The sequence below is a fragment of the Podarcis cretensis genome, assembly GCF_951804945.1.
Source record: "Podarcis cretensis genome assembly, chromosome: 10".
NCBI lineage: Eukaryota > Metazoa > Chordata > Lepidosauria > Squamata > Lacertidae > Podarcis > Podarcis cretensis.
In genome coordinates, this window is record NC_137179.1 from 67775812 (window position 1) to 67794279 (window position 18468).

The 18468-nt window shown below is 45.3% G+C and overlaps 1 protein-coding gene across 2 annotated transcripts in view; it reads right to left on the bottom strand.

Annotated features, from left to right (window-relative positions):
• LOC307225864 (sucrase-isomaltase, intestinal-like) overlaps positions 1-18468 on the bottom strand; it is a 104706-nt gene that overhangs the window by 83577 nt on the left and 2661 nt on the right. For both annotated transcript variants that reach the window (XM_079994159.1, XM_079994158.1), the window contains exons 2-4: positions 13535-13622; positions 11716-11818; positions 10771-10919 (exon numbers count right to left, since the gene is read on the bottom strand). In XM_079994159.1, coding sequence (XP_079850285.1) covers positions 10771-10919; positions 11716-11818; positions 13535-13622 — 340 coding nt within the window. The remainder of the gene's footprint in view (positions 1-10770; positions 10920-11715; positions 11819-13534; positions 13623-18468) is intronic.

The window sequence follows — 18468 nt, forward strand, 5'->3', positions numbered from 1 at the left end:
CACCCTTCCCTCAATCTGCCAATTTCATTGTTTACCTTTCAGTGCCAGGTAAACATGTGCTTCTTCACTCAGGCCTTTGTAGGGGGTTGACTTAATGTGGCCAGCTATGAAATTATGGGTGCTCAAGTGTTGCCAAGATTGCACATTTGAGATAAGTGATTTTATAATTTAAAGCTTTTTATGCTGTATCTACCCTGGGCTCATAATCACAAAGAGTAGTCCTGAGACTGAAATAATAAAATAAATACCCAATAATAAATTGTCTACCCAAAAATAAATTGCCATGGTCCTACATTTCCATGAACCATGGTGAGTAAGTCAAAGGCAAGATGGACTATGGATGCAATCAATCGTAGTACTCAAAAAGCCAGCCTGGTGGAATGTACACATAACACCGGTCTTGAAAGACCTACATTGGCTCCCAGTATGTTTCCGAGCACAATTCAAAGTGCTGGTGTTGACCTTTAAAGCCCTAAATGGCCTCGGCCCAGTATACCTGAAGGAGCGTCTCCACCCCCATCATTCAGCCCGGACACTGAGGTCCAGCTCCAAAGGCTGTCTGGCGGTTCCCTTACTGCGAGAAGTGAGGTTACAGGGAACCAGGCAGAGGGCCTTCTCGGTGGTGGCGCCCGCCCTGTGGAACGCCCTCCCATCAGATGTCAAGGAAATAAACAACTATCTGACTTTTAGAAGACACCTGGAGGCAGCCCTGCATCGGGATGCTTTTATTGCCTAATGTTTTGCAATTTTTTATATGTACCGTAAGCTGCCCAGAGTGGCTGGGAAACCCAGTCAGATGGGCAGGGTATAAATAATAAGATTGGGACAGTCATGGTCTCTCAGCTTAATCTACTTCACAGGGTTGTTGTGAGGGGAAAGATGGGGAAATGGTAGGCCCATGTGTGCCATCTTGAGTTCCTTGGAAGAAGTGTGGGATACAAATCTAATAAATAAAGTAACCAAGTGGTTATTAAGTGCTTACCATTCTCTCTTGCAATTGCCTGTTCTATTAAGATCCTTGTATTGAATGCAATCCACCAAGAAAACATTTCACAAAATCCCACATTCGTGCCTTGGCAGAGCTATGCTGCCCATTCAGTGGAAATAAAGCACATCCTAAAATGCATTTGCTTGGAAGAATGCATTTCTAGATTAAAGTACACACACCACAACACAAACACCAGATTTCTAAATCACCCTACTAAACACCGCCCTCAAACGAAAACAAATCGAATCGCCTCATTCTTTGCAAAAATCGAACACGCTCAACAAGAAGAATGGCTGTGTTGGGGGCTGTACAAATTCCACGCAGCAATTTGCATTGCTTTCAGGAGGAACTGCAGCTTAAAACAATGGCGTTTTTAATCATTCTAATAGCTTTTCTCTCTGCAGAAAGCCCTCTCGCAGCCTTTGTTTGCCACCAGAATCTATATATAACAAATGAACTCCAGAGCAGCGGATTGGAAATTAGCAAAGTTTCTGATTAGATGTGGTTATTTGTTTCTTGCTTTCCCAGCTGCAGCGTTTAACAAAGCGTTGCACCACAGTCAATATTGCAGAGAAATTGTCTGGCTGAGGGAAAGATTTTCTGACTTGTTTTACAAATGGCAGGCCCACACTAAGTTGTTAAAGGGGAAAATATATTATTGGCCATTCGAGAATGATCACGTAGGATCAAAGTAGCACTCCATCTAATTCAGCATCGTATTACTTCGATGTAATCAGGCCACCCTACAGAGATACTGACTACCACCAAGGGGCAGCTTCACAGTTAAGTTCTTGACAAGTGAGGTGACACAGAACTCCATTATTTCCTGGCATATGGTTGGTTTCTGGCATAAATGCAAATGTCTAAGAAACTCTGCATGTGGGCAGAGGATGTGGACAGTACCCTGAACTCTAAGGTTAAGAGGTAGCAGTTATTTCCCTAGCATTGGATTTGCGACACAAGCTTTCCCCATGGTAAGATGGGAGTAAAACTGGGTGGTTTTGTAATGCAGAGGTGAGCAACCTTATTCAGTCTGGGAGCTGCACTCAATGTGAAAAAGGTAAAAGTAAGGGACCCCTGACAATTAAGTCCAGTAGTGAACAATTCTGGGGTTGCGGCGCTCATCTCGCTTTACTGGCCGAGGTAGCCGGCATTTGTCCGCAGACAGTTTTTCCAGGTCATGTGGCCAGCATGACTGAGCAGCTTCTGGCGAAACCAGAGCAGCACACGGAAATGCCGTTTACCTTCCCGCCAGAGCGGTACCTATTTATCTACTTGCACTTTGATGTGCTTTTGAACTGTTAGGTTGGCAGGAGCTGGGACTGAGCAATGGGAGCTCACCCCGCCGCAGGGATTCGAACCGCTGACCTTCCGATCGGCAAGCCCTAGGCTCAGTGGTTTACACCACAGCACCACCCGCGTCCCAATGCACTCAATGTGGGGAATGCTATAGAACATCTGCCTTTCATGCATAAAATCCCAGAACAACTATATAAAAGGCTAATCGTTATAAAATTCCCAAAGCATTACAGCACTCATAACCCACAGAAGAATCTTAACAAACTAACAGCCAAATACAAACTCAGCACTGTTGAATTCACACATTCTCTTTCCCCATCTCTGTGATTCATAGTCTTTACTCAGTTCCACTCAGTTCATCAGAACTAAGGGTTGGTCCACACAGTATCCATGTGTGCATTTATTTAAAAGCAGCTACGAGCTGCTTGCTCACTGGAAGGACAGATTGTGAAGCTGAGGCTCCAGTACTTTGGCCACCTCATGAGAAGAGAAGACTCCCTGGAGAAGACCCTGATGTTGGGAAAGATGGAGGGCACAAGGAGAAGGGGGCGACAGAGGACGAGATGGTTGGATAGTGTTTTCGAGGTTACCAGCATGAGTCTGACCAAGCTGCGGGGGGCAGTGGAGGACAGGAGTGCCTGGCGTTCTCTGGTCCATGGGGTCACGAAGAGTCGGACACGACTAAACGACTAAACAACAACAACAACACGAGCTGCTTATTACTTTTAAAAGCTCTAAGCGGTACCCTGCATAAAAACATGTTCCCAGTGCCATTGCATGCTCCCAGTGCCATTGCAGCATGCAACTGTGAGCAACGGAAGGAAAACACTTAGACTAGGGTTCCTGGGGCTTCCCTGAAGTTACCACAAGGACCTTCCATGAAGGTGGCAAAGTTATGCTCAGAGTAAACCCATTGAAATTAACGAACCTGAGTTATTCACTTCCATTAATTTTGATGCATCTTCTCTGAGCAGCACTAACCTTGGATACAGCCCTGGGGTTGAGGCATTCTGCACATAAGTATTGTAAGAATCAGTTACACAGAAGCTGTGCATCTAATCTCTGTTTTTCACCTAACGCCTGGTGCTGTCAAGGTTTGGAAAAAATTGTTCATGTGTAGAGTATTTCACTGACGTCCGTCCTTACTGCGTAACCACCGCGTTTGCAGGAGGTCATCCCTTGATGTCCACCCAATTTAACATCGCAGCCTTGCCTACTTAGCTCCTCTGACAGAGTCCTGGCCTATTAACCCCTACGAACACTATCTGATGCTCATGCATTTTGGTGACTGCAAACAATCTCTCTGCAGGAGCTGAAATGCTGAGTATAATGTAAACAGCAATCAAGAATGTACACTCCCCCCCTAGGCTAACTTGTCCCCATTCAATATGCTGCCTCTTTTTCTCCTGCAAGTCTGACATTTAAAAACTCCCCATCGGGATTTTTCACTTAGATACAGAACATAGCTATATGTTACACAATATAGTAGCCAGACAAAGCACATTTGCGTGACCCCCCCACCCCCCATCAGCCCCCATGACTGTCACCCTAATAAGCAGTAAAGGTAAAGGGACCCCTGACCATTTGGTCCAGTCGTGGCCGATTCTGGGGTTGTGGCACTCATCTTGCTTTATTGGCCGAGGGAGCCGGCGTATAGCTTCCGGGTCATGTGGCCAGCATGACTAAGCCGCTTCTGGTAAACCAAAGCAATGCACCGAAACACCGTTTACCTTCCCGTTGGAGCGGTACCTATTTATTTACTTGCACTTTGACATGCTTTCAAACTGCTAGGTTGGTAGGAGCAGGGACCGAGAAATGGGAGCTCATCCCGTCACGGGGATTTGAACTGCCGACCTTCCGATTGGCAAGTCCTAGGCTCTGTGGTTTAACCCACAGTGCCATTCATGCCCCAATAAGCAGTATTTTGGGTCAAATCAGGCCACAACTTTATTGCCTACAGATGCAGAGGTTTGGCATAGGCCATTAATATAACCATTGAGATACCAAGACATCTGCTGGGGTATACCAGATGGGGTCAACCCAGGAGTGAATGAGGGGCCTATGACACGTGGCAAGTAGGGGCCCTTTTGAGGAGTGCTATGGCCCCCACTCCCGGCTAGGCTTCCAGACAGAAGCAACTCCCACTGGATCCCTTTAAGAGGATACCCTCGAAACCTGGAGGAGCTGACAGAGGCTACAGCAATGTTTCCCAAACTTGGGTCTCCAACTGTTTTGGACTACAATTCCCATCATCCGAGACCATTGGTCCTGCTAGCTAGGGATGATGGGAGTTGTAGTCCAAAAACAGCTGGAGACCCAAGTTTGGGAAAACCTGGGCTAGAACCTCCCCTCCACCAAAGACTCACCCAATGCCTAAACCACCAAGTTGTGACAATTGCTACGAGGTGGGCAGCCATGCTGGCCTTGGGGAAAGTCTTGATAGCTGCTTCCCAGCCAGATCATGAACTCAGCAAAGCACCTAATATCACTGTCAAAAGCATGTTTATTCTGTCTAACCCATTTATCTATGGAAATTAGCCAGTCTTTGTTAAATCTCTGTGGTACATTAAGTAATGTGTCGTATTACTTATTGCAGTGATTATAGTATAGAAAAGGCAGGGAGGTGATTTAACCCTAGATATAAATATCTACATGTCACTATGTCAACAGCATCCCTTGGAATGGGGTTACCTGAATTATGCCAGAAAAATTGTGGGATAGGGAGGTGCATTAGGGCTTTCGGGGCAAGATTATCCAAAAATATAAAGCCTGCTAGACAGAGATAAAAGGTACAAAAAGGTCTGGGGACTCAGAGGTGGCTGAGCGATAGCAGAGCTTCTTTAGGGACCTACAAATAATACAGCAGGTACAGAAGGATTTTGTGTTGCTCTCTAGACACAATTTATCATCTATTCAGACATTCAAATGCAGCTGGAAAAACTGCCCGCCAGCCTCATTTGCAGCTTATTGATTGCTTTGAGCAATATTTTATTTTCAAAGATGCAAAATTGGTCCCTTTCTTTATTGGCAAACAACTGGCCTTGCACTGCTGCAGCTGGTTGCACATTCTCTCTCTCTCTCTCTCTCTCTCTCTCTCTCTCTCTCTCTCTCTCTCTCCCTCCCTCTCTCTCTCTCTCTCTGTGTGTGTGTGTGTCAGTTTTCTGGCATATTAATTCATGCCTTTTTCCTGCCACAAGTTTTTCTGCAAGCCCCAATGACCGCCTGTTTTTTCACACATTTATCAAAAATTCTGCTTTAATTTTGAAACCCCTGGCTGGAAAACACACAGAGAGAGATCCTATCCAAATATTCCTCTCCACTGTTTTCTAATTCCTGCCAGGCTTTCCTTCTGCAGGAAAAGTTTGCCTTGGCTTAGAATTATTTTTATTTTTATTTTTTAACCTTATACTTGACATTTCACACCCACCTCACCCATCTGATTCTTCTTAGGTCTCAATATACCTGTTATGCAGGTAAACATGTATCTGGATGGCGTTTCACTAAGAGGCACAGTGGCGCCTGGCCTGCAGAACATGGTTCTGGTAGCAGCCAATGTAGCAGTGTAGATGGCATGTTGTGTTTGGAAACTGGGAGAAACCCCCCGGTTGCTACTGCTTGGGTCTTTCCTGAGCCAGGGAACAATGCAAACAAGAACGAACTGAGCAGAGTGAAAGATTATGGGTCATCAGGGTGGGGAGAATTTGTGCACGAATTCAGCAGCGCTCAGTTTATTTTCTGAATGCTATTTTGTTCATGCTGACAATATTGTTTTGTAGATTAGCTGTAGTACTTTGCGACTCCTGTAATAAGACTTCTGCTGCAATTTTGCTGCTCAGCCTATTACAGTGGTACCTCGGGTTACATACTGTCAGAGCTGCCCCTAGGTCCCAGCTCACAGAGGACCAACGCTTGGCTGTAGTTATGTCCAAAAGTCTTTATTGAGGTTCAGTTTCCATTTCAAAGCCGTAGCGCGCAGCTCTACGTCTTAAACCCTAGATCGGCGAAGTCCCGTCTGAGTCTCCTCCCCTATGACACCAGTTTAAGATCCTAGCCCTGCTCCACCTTTTCCGCTGCTCTCTTCTCCTCTGGGTCCTCCTGCCCGCTGGGGCATCCCCCTTTCTGGACTCCTCAGACGCTGAGTCGCTTAGCTCCTCCCCCTGCCTCCTGCGGGCTTTAGGACCCGGTTCCCAATCCTCATTCTCTGCTGTCCCGCGCTCCTGTACATTTGAACTTGCCTCTCGCGCCAACCCAGTGACCTTCCTCCTGACCGTTACACTGCTTCTGTCACTGCTTCCCTCTTCCGGGATACTGGCCAGATCTGACCTCTCCTCCGTTGTCTGACTCCCTGATGGAGGTGTGGTCAGCCTTGCCTTATCTTCTCTCCCTGGTGGGGAATGCACTGGCCCCGATCCTTGGGACTCTTCCCCCCCACTCTGCTCTGGTGGGGAAGCTGGTCCTGATTTCCAACTACTGCTCTGGGAGTCTCTGCTCCCCCCTTGCTCCTGGGGCGTTCCCCTTGGGAACCCCCTACCCCTGGCCACTGGCGCCCCCTTCTGTGAATCTTCCGATTCGCTGGAGAGGCTCGTGGAATCCCTCGGTCCACTGTCCTCTTCTCCTACGCTCCCCTCGGATTCCTCCCCCTCGCTCTCCATCTCCTCTCCTCCCTGTGCCTCTGCTCCTGAACCCCTGACACATACGCTTCAGGTTACATACGCTTCAGGTTACATACACACTCCGCTAACCCAGAAATCGTGCTCCGGCGGCGTGGCGGCAGCAGGAGGCCCCATTAGCTAAAGTGGTGCTTCAGGTTAAGAACAGTTTCAGGTTAAGAATGGACCTCCGGAACGAATTAAGTACCTAACCCGAGGTACCACTCTACTTTAGGTGTTTTACAGATTATACGGTCATTGTTTTACCGGTGACATAGATAGTTCAGTTGGTGGAGCGAGAAACTCTTAACCTCAGCGCTGCGAGTTCAAGCCTAATGTTGGGCGAAAGATTCCTGCATTGCAGAGGGTTGAACTTAGATTACCATTGTGGTCTGTGGTCCCTTCCAACTTGACAATTCTGTACAGTGGTACCTCTGGTTAAGTACTTAATTTGTTCCGAAGGTCCGTTCTTAACCTGAAACTGTTCTTAACCTGAAGCACCACTTTAGCTAATGGGGCCTCCTGCTGCTGCTGCTGCGCCACTGGAGCATGATTTCTGTTCTCATCCTGAAGCAAGTTCTTAACCCAAGGTACTATTTCTGGGTTAGCAGAGACTGTAACCTGAAGTGTCTGTAACCTGAAGCGTCTGTAACCTGAGTTACCACTGTACGGATGTTCATTTAATGTTAAGCAATCGGGGCACATCCCTTTGTAAACCCCAGCTTGGCTTTCTGATAAGCCGACTATATTAACTCCACTCTTTTCGGTGTAGCAGAGTTTGCCAGTGCAAATATGCCGGGCATGCCTAAGCCCCACAGAAAACAAATGAGAAAGGCAGGACAGTCCTAAACTTGCATACTAAGAAGAAAATCCCACTTGGTCTAGTGGGACTCCCTTCCCTATAAAGCATGAGTTAATTGCATGCTTATGGGTGTAGACTGAGAGTTTCAGTCCCAGTGATTTCAAGGGAGGAAAGAAAAGGCGGAAACCAAACAAGAAGAATAAATGCCAGTCAAACAACTACACATAGCTGTCAAGTGTCCCTTATTTGGCGGGACAGTCCCTTATCCCAGTGCCATGTCCCGCTGCTGTCCCTTATTGATGAGGCTTCATTTGGCTGCTGGCTGGGCTTTCTGCCTTTGGCTCAGAGGGGCTCAGAAGTTGAATATACCTGTTCCCGCAAAATCCCTTATTTTGGCTGCTGCTCCCTTGTTTTCAAGGGAAGTAATAGTGCCACTGTATTCTGCTCTGGTCAGACCTCACCTGGAGTACTGTGTCCAGTTCTGGGCACCACAGTTCAAGAAGGACACTGACAAACTGGAACGTGTCCAGAGGAGGGCAACCAAAATGGTCAAAGGCCTGGAAACGATGCCTTATGAGGAACGGCTAAGGGAGCTGGGCATGTTTAGCCTGGAGAAGAAGAGGTGTTCAAATATATAAAAGGATGTCACATAGAGGAGAGAGAAAGGTTGTTTTCTGCTGCTCTAGAGAAGCCGACACGGAGCAATGGTTCCAAACTACAAGAAAGAAGATTCCACCTAAACATTAGGAAGAACTTCCTGACAGTAAGAGCTGTTCAACAGTGGAATTTGCTGCCAAGGAGTGTGGTGGAGTCTCCTTCTTTGGAGGTCTTTAAGCAGAGGCTTGACAACCATATGTCAGGAGTGCTCTGATGGTGTTTCCTGCTTGGCAGGGGGTTGGACTCGATGGCCCTTGTGGTCTCTTCCAACTCTATGATTCTATGATTCTATGGTCCCTTATTTTCAAATCTGTAAGTTGACAGCTATGCAACTACAGTATGGGAATAGCCACACTGCTAGTATAAGTTGGGCGAGCATGGTTCTAAGATGGCATCAAGAACATCTGGTTCTAAGATGGCATCAATAACATCCCCTTTCCCCTCTCCTCTTCGCCCGGCTAGTGCAAGTTTTTTGAGGGGAACAACAAGGTCCAGTTTGAACAGAGGAACCAATGAATGCAAGGAGCAAGGATTTTTATTTCACACAAAAAATGAAATGAAGAAGAGTGCAGTTCAGTTGGGCTGAGACCCTGAAATCAAGACTGACTGGCTCTGTCTTTCATGCCATGGAAAAATGGCAGAGAGGATATTGAGGGGTCAAAGTACCATATTTTTCGCTCTATAAGATGCACCAGACCACAAGACGCACCTAGTTTTTGGAGGAGGAAAACAAGAAAAAAAATATTCTGAATCTCAGAAGCCAGAACAGCAAGAGGGATCGCTGTGCGGTGAAAGCAGTCTGCTGTTCTGTGATAGCTGCGCAGCCTGCATTCGCTCCATAAGACGCACACACATTTCCCCTTACTTTTTAGGAGGGGAAAAAGTGAGTCTTATAGAGCAAAAAATACGGTATATTTCTAAGTGGGTGAAAATTGAGAAAGAAAAAAAATGCACTTGTTAATAAACAGGAGTTCAGAAATGGGGGCGGAATAAATGGAAGGAGAGCGACTTGCTGGGGGGTGTTTTTAACAGCCCCCCTGCCTCTCCCTGGCACTGTCTATGCCTTCCCCCCTCCTTTCTGAACTTGTTATATGAAATCCCTGCTAGTCTTTTTCCCACGCTAATGTTTCATTCAACACATCCTCTTTTGGTAAAAGCGACTAACCAAGCATCACCTTGAAAATAAATTCTCCATTGAAAGAAAGAAAGAGAAGCAGATTTTGAAAGAACTTACATAAGCCCCTGAAAGGAATCATGATTTCCTGATATTGTTTCTCCTTCCAGGCAATGTTAAGCAGCCAAGCATCTTGCTTTACTGCTGATAAACGTATTAGCCAAGACTGCCCTCTGGCTTCCTCTAAACTACTGCTCATTCTCCTCTTTTCATAAAGCTGGCAAATGCCATTAAATCCACATTTCAGAAACCAGAACCAGATGCCCAAAACCTAGCAGATGATCTTATCCTTTTCTCAGGGCCTCTTCATACATTCTCAATTTCCTACACAGATTTTACGTGAAAATAAATGCCATCCTACATGTAGATTATAACATATGATGATGATCACCCATTTCACTGCATGTATGCATGACCAAAAGTTGAGACTGGCTATGGCTACATGGATATGAAGCGCGGTAGATACAGTGTGATCATTACATGTGAAGATCTGGACACATATAATGTGCCTTTTCCTGAAGAAGTCTTAAACTAACTGAAATATACTCGGAGTCAAGAGTGGATTTCATGCTCTTTATTCAGCTCATAGTGGTGAGGAGGAATGGAAGTTCCCCCAGAATGTCTGCTTTATATACATTATTTACACAATGGGCCCCACGTGATTGGCTAATTCCGGGATTCACCTGTAGGCCAATCAGGTTGCGGATTCATTTCCACCTAGAGCTGGATTGGGTGGCTCCTGTGGACCAATCAGACTGCTGCATTCTGAATCCTATTGTTCTAGCACCAATCAGACTGCTGCATTCTGAATCCTATTGTTCTAGCACCAATCAGACTGCTGCCTTTTGGATCCTGATCAACACAGTACATAACACTAACTCCTATCTGCACAAGGGCAAAGAGTATTAGCTAATCACCCATCTGATGAGGGATTATGGAAAGAAAATATACTCATTCAATATTTCTTCATCTGCATGTGTGCACTTGGCATTTTATCCCTTCAGCGAAGACAAGGAATAATTTGCTCCCTGCTATTTCTGTGACAAACAGAACTTCTACTCAGGATAGAAAGGATCATTTTTCTTTTCCTTTCATGCTGAGCCAAGCTGTAATGCATGAGAAACGGTGCTCATCTCAGTTCCATCACTTGTTTTCTTTTCTTTTTTCCCCAGCAAGCAAACTTAATATAGCTTGTACTCACAGCACAGTTCCTGTGGCTTTCCTTATGATTTTAAACCGAAGAGATAAATCGTTGACAAATTCAATGTCATAGCTGGTGTCAGCAGCAGCGAGAGGAGGGGATTCAATCTTGAGAGGAACTTCGAAGCGTTGGTTGTTAGGGTCATAGATCTATTTCCAAATAAGAAGAGACACATACAAAATAAACATAGAGTTATCAGTAGGTTGTGCATAAATGATAGGCGCAGGTCAATTCTGTATCCAGGGCAGCTGTCTACCAACTCCACCTGGTACGCAGGCTGAGATCCTACCTGCCCGTGGACTGTCTCGCCAGAGTGGTGCATGCTCTGGTTATCTCCCGCTTGGACTACCGCAATGCACTCTACGTGGGGCTACCTTTGAAGGTGACTCGGAAACTACAACTAATCCAGAATGCGGCAGCTAGACTGGTGACTGGGAGTGGCCGCCGAGACCACATAACACCGGTCTTGAAAGACCTACATTGGCTCCCAGTATGTTTCCGAGCACAATTCAAAGTGCTGGTGTTGACCTTTAAAGCCCTAAATGGCCTCGGCCCAGTATACCTGAAGGAGCGTCTCCACTCCCATCGTTCTGCCCGGACGCTGAGGTCCAGCGCCGAGGGCCTTCTGGCTGTTCCCTCATTGCGAGAAATGAGGTTACAGGGAACCAGACAGAGGGCCTTCTCGGTAGTGGCGCCCGCCCTGTGGAACGCCCTCTCATCAGATGTCAAAGCGATAAACAACTACCTGACATTCAGAGGACATCTTAAGGCAGCCCTGTTCAGGGAAGTTTTTAATGTGTGATATTTTAGTGTATTTTTGGTTTCTATGGAAGCCGCCCAGAGTGGCTGGGGAAACCCAGCCAGATGGACGGGGTACAAATAATAAATTATTATTATTATTATTATTATTATTATTATTATTATTATTATGGCTCCTTCACTCACCTTAAACCTGACTCTGTCCTCTGTCTGATACTCCACATCCAACGCGAGTTGAGGAATGTCATTTCCGTAGAGGGAAGCTGTTCCATGTCTTGACAGGGCCACCCTGGAAAAAACACACAGCCATTTATCTTCATACTATATTGTCTGTTCCTTTGAGCAGTCAGCAAGGAGTGAAAAATATTTTGTTCTCTGAACATTCAGTAAGCATGGATCTCCAAAATCTCACTCTAGTGATCAGTTCATGTTATCAGAATATTACCCACCGCTTTATGACATTTCTGCAAAGTGTTTTATAGTTTACATGGAGATGCAAGGAAATGGATCCATGAATCGGTTGGGATTTTAATCCGGATCAGCTAAATCCGGATCAAAATTTTACAATCAAGGCCTTATAATTCAATAAAATGCCACATGGCCACACAGGTCGACTGACAGAGAAGGCATCTGGGACATAAATGCCCATTATTACTCTTTGTCCCATCTAGTGAACCCTTTATTCATCCAGAATAATTGCATTGTGATTCAGTTTGCGGTAATTAAATCCAACTTTATGTCATCTAGTTCCCGTCCAGTGAACAGTTTTATTGATTCAGAACCATTGCGTTGAAATTCCATTTGCGAAAATCAAATCAATTCTTATGCCCTGAGCCAGGCTCCATTGTTTGTTATTAAAATAATGGTTTCTACTCTCCAGACACTCAGGACTGGATCCTAAGATACCCTTCTGCTCATAGAAGGAGTTTTACCATGAACGGTAGCACCTCTGATCCAGGAGAGGCTCTTTCTGATAGAAGGAGAGAGGGAATATTTGCCTAATCTCCCTCTCCTGTGCTACTCCATATGGTTCCACAATGTCCCAGAGCAGATTGAGGGTGTGGGGACAGAAGGAAAGAGGAATCAGCACACTTTGCCTACCCCTCTTCTATTAGCAGGTGTCACAAGCAGCCTTTCCACAAAGGATCTTAGACTACATGAATGGACTCAGCTACATTAGTAAAAATAAAACGTTATAAACGTGTTATAACAATGTGACACCAGATGGCGCTGTGGAGTCGAAATTGGAACTCCATGGAATTTTCCATTGCGAGCTTTAAAGCGGTTATTTTTCAGAGTGTTTTTTTTTATAGCTGTGTAGATGCAGCCATGAACTCCACATGAGCAAAGATTGACGTATTCTTTTCAATATCAGAGAGTATCCCCTTGATATAGTGCGAGGCAGAGGGCCTTCTCGGTAGTGGCCCTGTGAAACGCCCTTCTGTCAAATGTCAAAAAAATAAACAACTAACTGACTTTTAGAAGACATCTGAAGCAACCCCGTATTGGGAAATTTTTATTGTCTAATGTTTTACAGTTTGAATGTGCTGTAAGCTGCCTAGAGTGGATGGGGAAACCCAGCCAGATGGGTGGGGTATAAATAATAAAAATTATTATTATTATTATTATTATTATTATTAGTGTGGGAGGCATGCCCCATCACAGAAGAAATGGATTATTCTTGCTTATGCAGAGCTCTGGGTGTAGACTGCAACCTTTGGAGTGCAGCTTTCCCTGGGCTTCTGTGCGGGTAAATGTAGTTAGCTATCTTTTATCTTTGCTAGCTTAAGCTTATGCACAATCGTTGCACTTTTCCGTTGCTCTTTGCATTGTTTTCAGCATTAAACAATCCACATCCATTTGCAAAGCATATGGCTTCTTCACTATCAAGCAAGGCTTTACATTTGAGGAAAAATCAAGAGATATCAGAAAAGTGTTGTCAGTGTACAAAATATTAAATACACAAAGAACTGGGGTGGAGAGGAATAACAAAACTGACTTTTACCTCCAGCCTTTCTCTGTCTTCTCTGGTTTTCCAGTCAAAGAGTAACCATATAGTCCATCTTCCCTCACAGCGTAAGCCTGGCTTAAAACTAAGAGGGGAGAAACAGAAATTAGTGGATACAATCTTCCTGATTTCTAATTCTTCCAGTCATTTTAGCCATTTCAGCATAATCCATCGACTTGATCTGCCATTCTTCTCTGGTAGGGACTTTATCTTCTTTCCATCTCTGGGCCAACAACAAAATTTTAATAAGGAACAGGGAAAAATTATAGCTTATTTAAAGACCATTGTAAACAGTTAAAATCGTCAGTAGGATTGGAATATCACTTGTAGTTTAATGGTGAATTTTGGACACAATGGAGAGGTAAAAGATTTGGATTATTATAAAAGATGCAGGAGGAAATGATTAACAAAGGGGAGCAGGGAACTTCAAGAGATCCATTGGAATCTTGTTTTTATGCTGTATGTTGGACATGCGACTGCAAATTTTTAATCTGAAAAACCAAATAAATAAATTTAGAAAGAAAGAAAGAAAGAAAGAAAGAAAGAAAGAAAGAAAGAAAGAAATGAGGTCCAGCTCCAAAGGCCTTCTGGCAGTTCCCTCACTGCGAGGTTACAGAGGGCCTTCTCGGTGGTGGCACCCGCCCTGTGGAATGCCCTCCTATCAGAGGTCAAGGAAATAAACAACTTTCTGACTTTTAGAAGGCAGCTCTGTTTAGGGAAGTTTTTTTTTAAATGTTTGATGTTTTATTGTGTTTTTAATATTATGTTGGGAGCAGCCCAGAGTGGCTGGGAAACCCAGCCAGATGGGCAGGGTATAAATAATAAAAATAATTTATTATTTTTATTATTACAGTGGTACCTCGGGTTAAGTACTTAATTCGTTCCGGAGGTCCGTTCTGAACTTGAAACTGTTCTTAACCTGAAGCACCACTTTAGCTAATGGGGCCTCCTGCTGCCGCTGCACGATTTCTGTTCTCATCCTGAAGCAAAGTTCTTAACCCGAGGTACTATTTCTGGGTTAGCGGACTCTGTAACCTGAAGCATATGTAACCTGAAGCGTATGTAACCCGAGGTACCACTGTATTATTAATTGAGGGACCTTGTGTTGAATACTCCTGAACCTCCACAGGTTTCTACTTCAGTCTTGATGCTGGAATGCATCCTGACTTGGGACTTGGATCGACCCTGAACCTCATTTCCTGACCTTCGGCTTCAGATTTCGGACTGTGGACTTTGCGAATGCTGAGGGACCCTCAGATTTTGGACTTGGTCTTGGCACGCTGTCTGGCTGCTAGGTAGGCCGGGGGATCAGGACAGACTGTCATAGTAGCATAGAAGTGATTTAAATGTATGGTTTGGATGTGACCTAAGAGTTTCTGAGACATCTTTGGTCAACGTGAAGAAGAGATGTAGGTGCCATTCATAGCAACCTTCCCTCTCCATTGTCATAATACCGACTCAATATCATTTGTCTATTGCCCTCTTTAGGGTGATGTTCGCAAATGCCACTCAGAAATAAATTACATAAGGTGGAGCATGCAAGATTAGTTCCTTCCTAAGAATGAATGTTAATAAGAAGTTGCTGTTGCCACCAAACATTGTATAAAGTCAATTAAAATCCCACTGCACAGAGCCTTTCGCTTTTGACTAAATCTTTTGGAAATATTAATTGCTGGCTCCCAAATTACAATTCAACGTAATTATCCCCATTTAATTTAACAGTATATCAGTGATTGAATCCATCTCCGAAGCGAGGCTCTTTTCTTATGAGAAGCATGTCAAAGCTGCAGGAAGGTTAAGTCACACAATAAACCATTGTGGGAGTGAATCTGTGGCTGGGAGCAACATTCACAATTCCAACCAAGGGATCTTTCTGGTCATGATGACTCTTCAGTTAATGTATTGGGAACTAGTTAATCCACTTCTATAGTATATGTATGACTCCCATGGGTTTGTAATAGGCAGCGCTATTCTTCTGGGAAAGAAGGTGCCGGAACTCACCGCAAACACCTCTTGTTCTGTTAGAATGGCAATGGCGCCCACCTGAGAGGTGTCGGAGTTCCAGCAAGTTCTGGCTGAAAAAAAGTCCCAATAGGAGGTGCTACCTTGTACCTAGCTACCCACCAGAGTATAATTTATGAACTTGGGGTCATGGTCCCAGTGACTGACAGTTGGCAGAAGCCAACTGAGTCCAGAGGCACAGCAGCCCAAATCCTACATCTGGATCTTGACACTGAGCCCAACCCCAGAAACCTAGAACCTTCCAAACCAGAGACAACCCATGAAACAGGGCAGGCCAGTGAGCCCCTGGGCCAGTCGCCAGTGAAGACGCAGCGTTCTCGTCCTGATGGGCCTCACATGCCAACAAGCCTGCTCACCATTTTCTCTATTTTTCTGTATATTCACTAGGTCTGACTTACTTCTTCCACAGGGCCTGGAAGGGGTAAGCCATACCCAGGGAGTTTTTAAGGGGTCAGTTAGCACCGAACACCCATTGGCAGGGCTGGCAGAGTGAGGTAGCTGCCTCAGGCGGCAGATAATGAGATGGGGGCCTGCCTCCCCCCACACACTATCCTGCCGCCCTCACTAGTATTGGAGAAAGCTTCAACTACCAGTCCAATTGGCTTCTAATTGGGGGTATGCACAACTTGTCCTTCGCCTCAGGCAGCTAAATTTCTTGAGCTGGCCTTGCTTACTGGGGAAAAAAGTCTGTCCCCTGGGCCCTGGCCTGATCACCATTGTTTCCTAGTTCCTGACCTTTGAGTAGCTATTAATTAGACAATCACCCCCGGCCAATCCTTTGCTCTTACTGTCTGCTCCAAACTGCTTCCCCCAGAGTCCACCATGGGCTCATTCTTGACACCAAGGAAGATAAGTGGAAGAGGAGATGATAACTAAGGCTTCATTTCCGTGAACACTGACTTAGGATCTGGCCGACTGAGCTCTGTATCTACAGAAGATTGTGCTCCTTTTCAGATGCACCTAATATAACTAAGGGACGTGGGTGGTGCCATGGGTTAAACCACAGAGCCTAGGACTTGCAGATCAGAAGGTTGGCAGTTCGAATCTCTGCAACAGGGTGAGCTCCCGTTGCTCGGTCCCTGCTCCTGCCAACCTAGCAGTTCGAAAGCATGTCAGAGTGCAAGTAGATAAAAAGGTACCGCTCTGGCAGGAAGGTAAACAGCGTTTCCGTGTGCTGCTCTGGTTCGCCAGAAGCAGCTTAGTCCTGCTGGCCACATGACCCGGAAGCTGTACGCCGGCTCCCTTGGCCAATAAAGTGAGATGAGCGCCACAACCCCAGAGTCGGCCACAACTGGACCTAAAGGTCAGGGGTCCCTTTACCTTTTTTAATATAACTAAGTTGTAGGGATGGCACTATTGTGCAGTCAGTGGCGTCTGGTGAAATTTTTCCTAGGGAAACAATTAGGGCCAGAAGCACCAACTTGAGAGAGCGACTGGGGTGGTGGTGACGCCACAACATCGTGCATGTGAGGATCACTCCTTCCTCCCTAAGTTAGGCAGAAGCTGCCTGAGCTTTGGGAAGGAGGCTCCAGGCTTTAATACTTTAATACCCTAATTCACTGGGAACATTTAGAAGACTAGCCTAGTCCCCCTAGTTCACTGACCGCATGCCACTGCGGGCAGAGCAGTAGGACACAGATCTCTGACTTAACTCTCATTGTATACTTTGCCAAGCTGACTGGGGCCAATGGGAATTCGTGTCTAACATCTGGCAGGTCCAAATATTCCCCATTCCTGCTCTAGCAGATCTCCATGTTGTAGGTGTACATCAGGGGTCAGCAAACTTTTTCAGCAGGGGGCCGGTCCACTGTCCCTCAGACCTTGTGGGGGGGCCGGACTATATTTTTTTGGATGGAAAACAAATTCCTATGCCCCACAAATAACCCAGAGGTGCATTTTAAATAAAAGCACACATTCTACTCATGTAAAAACACCAGGCAGGCCCCACAAATAACCCAGAGATGCATTTTAAATAAAAGGACACATTCTGCTCATGTAAAAACACACTGATTCCCGGACCGTCCGCTGGCTGGATATAGAAGGCAATTGGGCTGGATCAGGTCCCCGGGCCTTAGTTTGCCTACCCATGGTCTACATATTTCCACCTAGCGCTATTTGACTGGTCACGATCCCATTGCCTTTTGACACGATTTTGGGACTTCTGGCATTCTGAAAATGCTTCCTAACTCCACAGAGTAATGATGAACTTTACAGAGATATAGCTCAAGTCTGTGCACGTTCGCCGCCCCCCCAAAAACAAACACGTGCTGCAGAATTAAAAGAACCTTGAATTTGTTGAGCAAATTGCAACTATTATCTTTCCAGTCCACCCTGTCAAGATTTCTGAGTTCCCTCAATATGAGGTGTAACTGTTTCTCCGGACCACCCCCAGAAATTCTTTCTTTTCTTTGGTGACCTGATGCCAAGAATGTTCGTGGCCATTTAAATATTGAAGTTTACGGGGACATCATGTACCGATATTTCAAGTGCCATGAAAACACTTGATAAGCACAATATGTATATTGTGCTGCCACAATTCTGGCAATTGCGCTACAGCGGGGACCCGGTTTGCTTTGGGAACTGTTCTATGGCATGCTTAGAACAATGCTTAATCCCGCCAAGCCTTAAGAATACTGTTCATTGTATTCCACTTTGCAAACAGAAACATTTTGAATGAGATCGTATCCCATACGCTTTCTCCCCCTTGAATAAATAAATACGTAATCCCACCCAATCTCCAGAGAAGGGAAGCATTTTAATTCTAGATCTGAACTCGCACAGAAGGTCTTAGAATTAATAATAAAAACGATTTAAAAACCCCTTAGCAAAAGCTTGTGCTGCCCACTGGTGGCTTTTTAAAAAATGTCTCATTTTGGGGAAAGCAGAATCTGCCTGTATTGGTTTTCCAC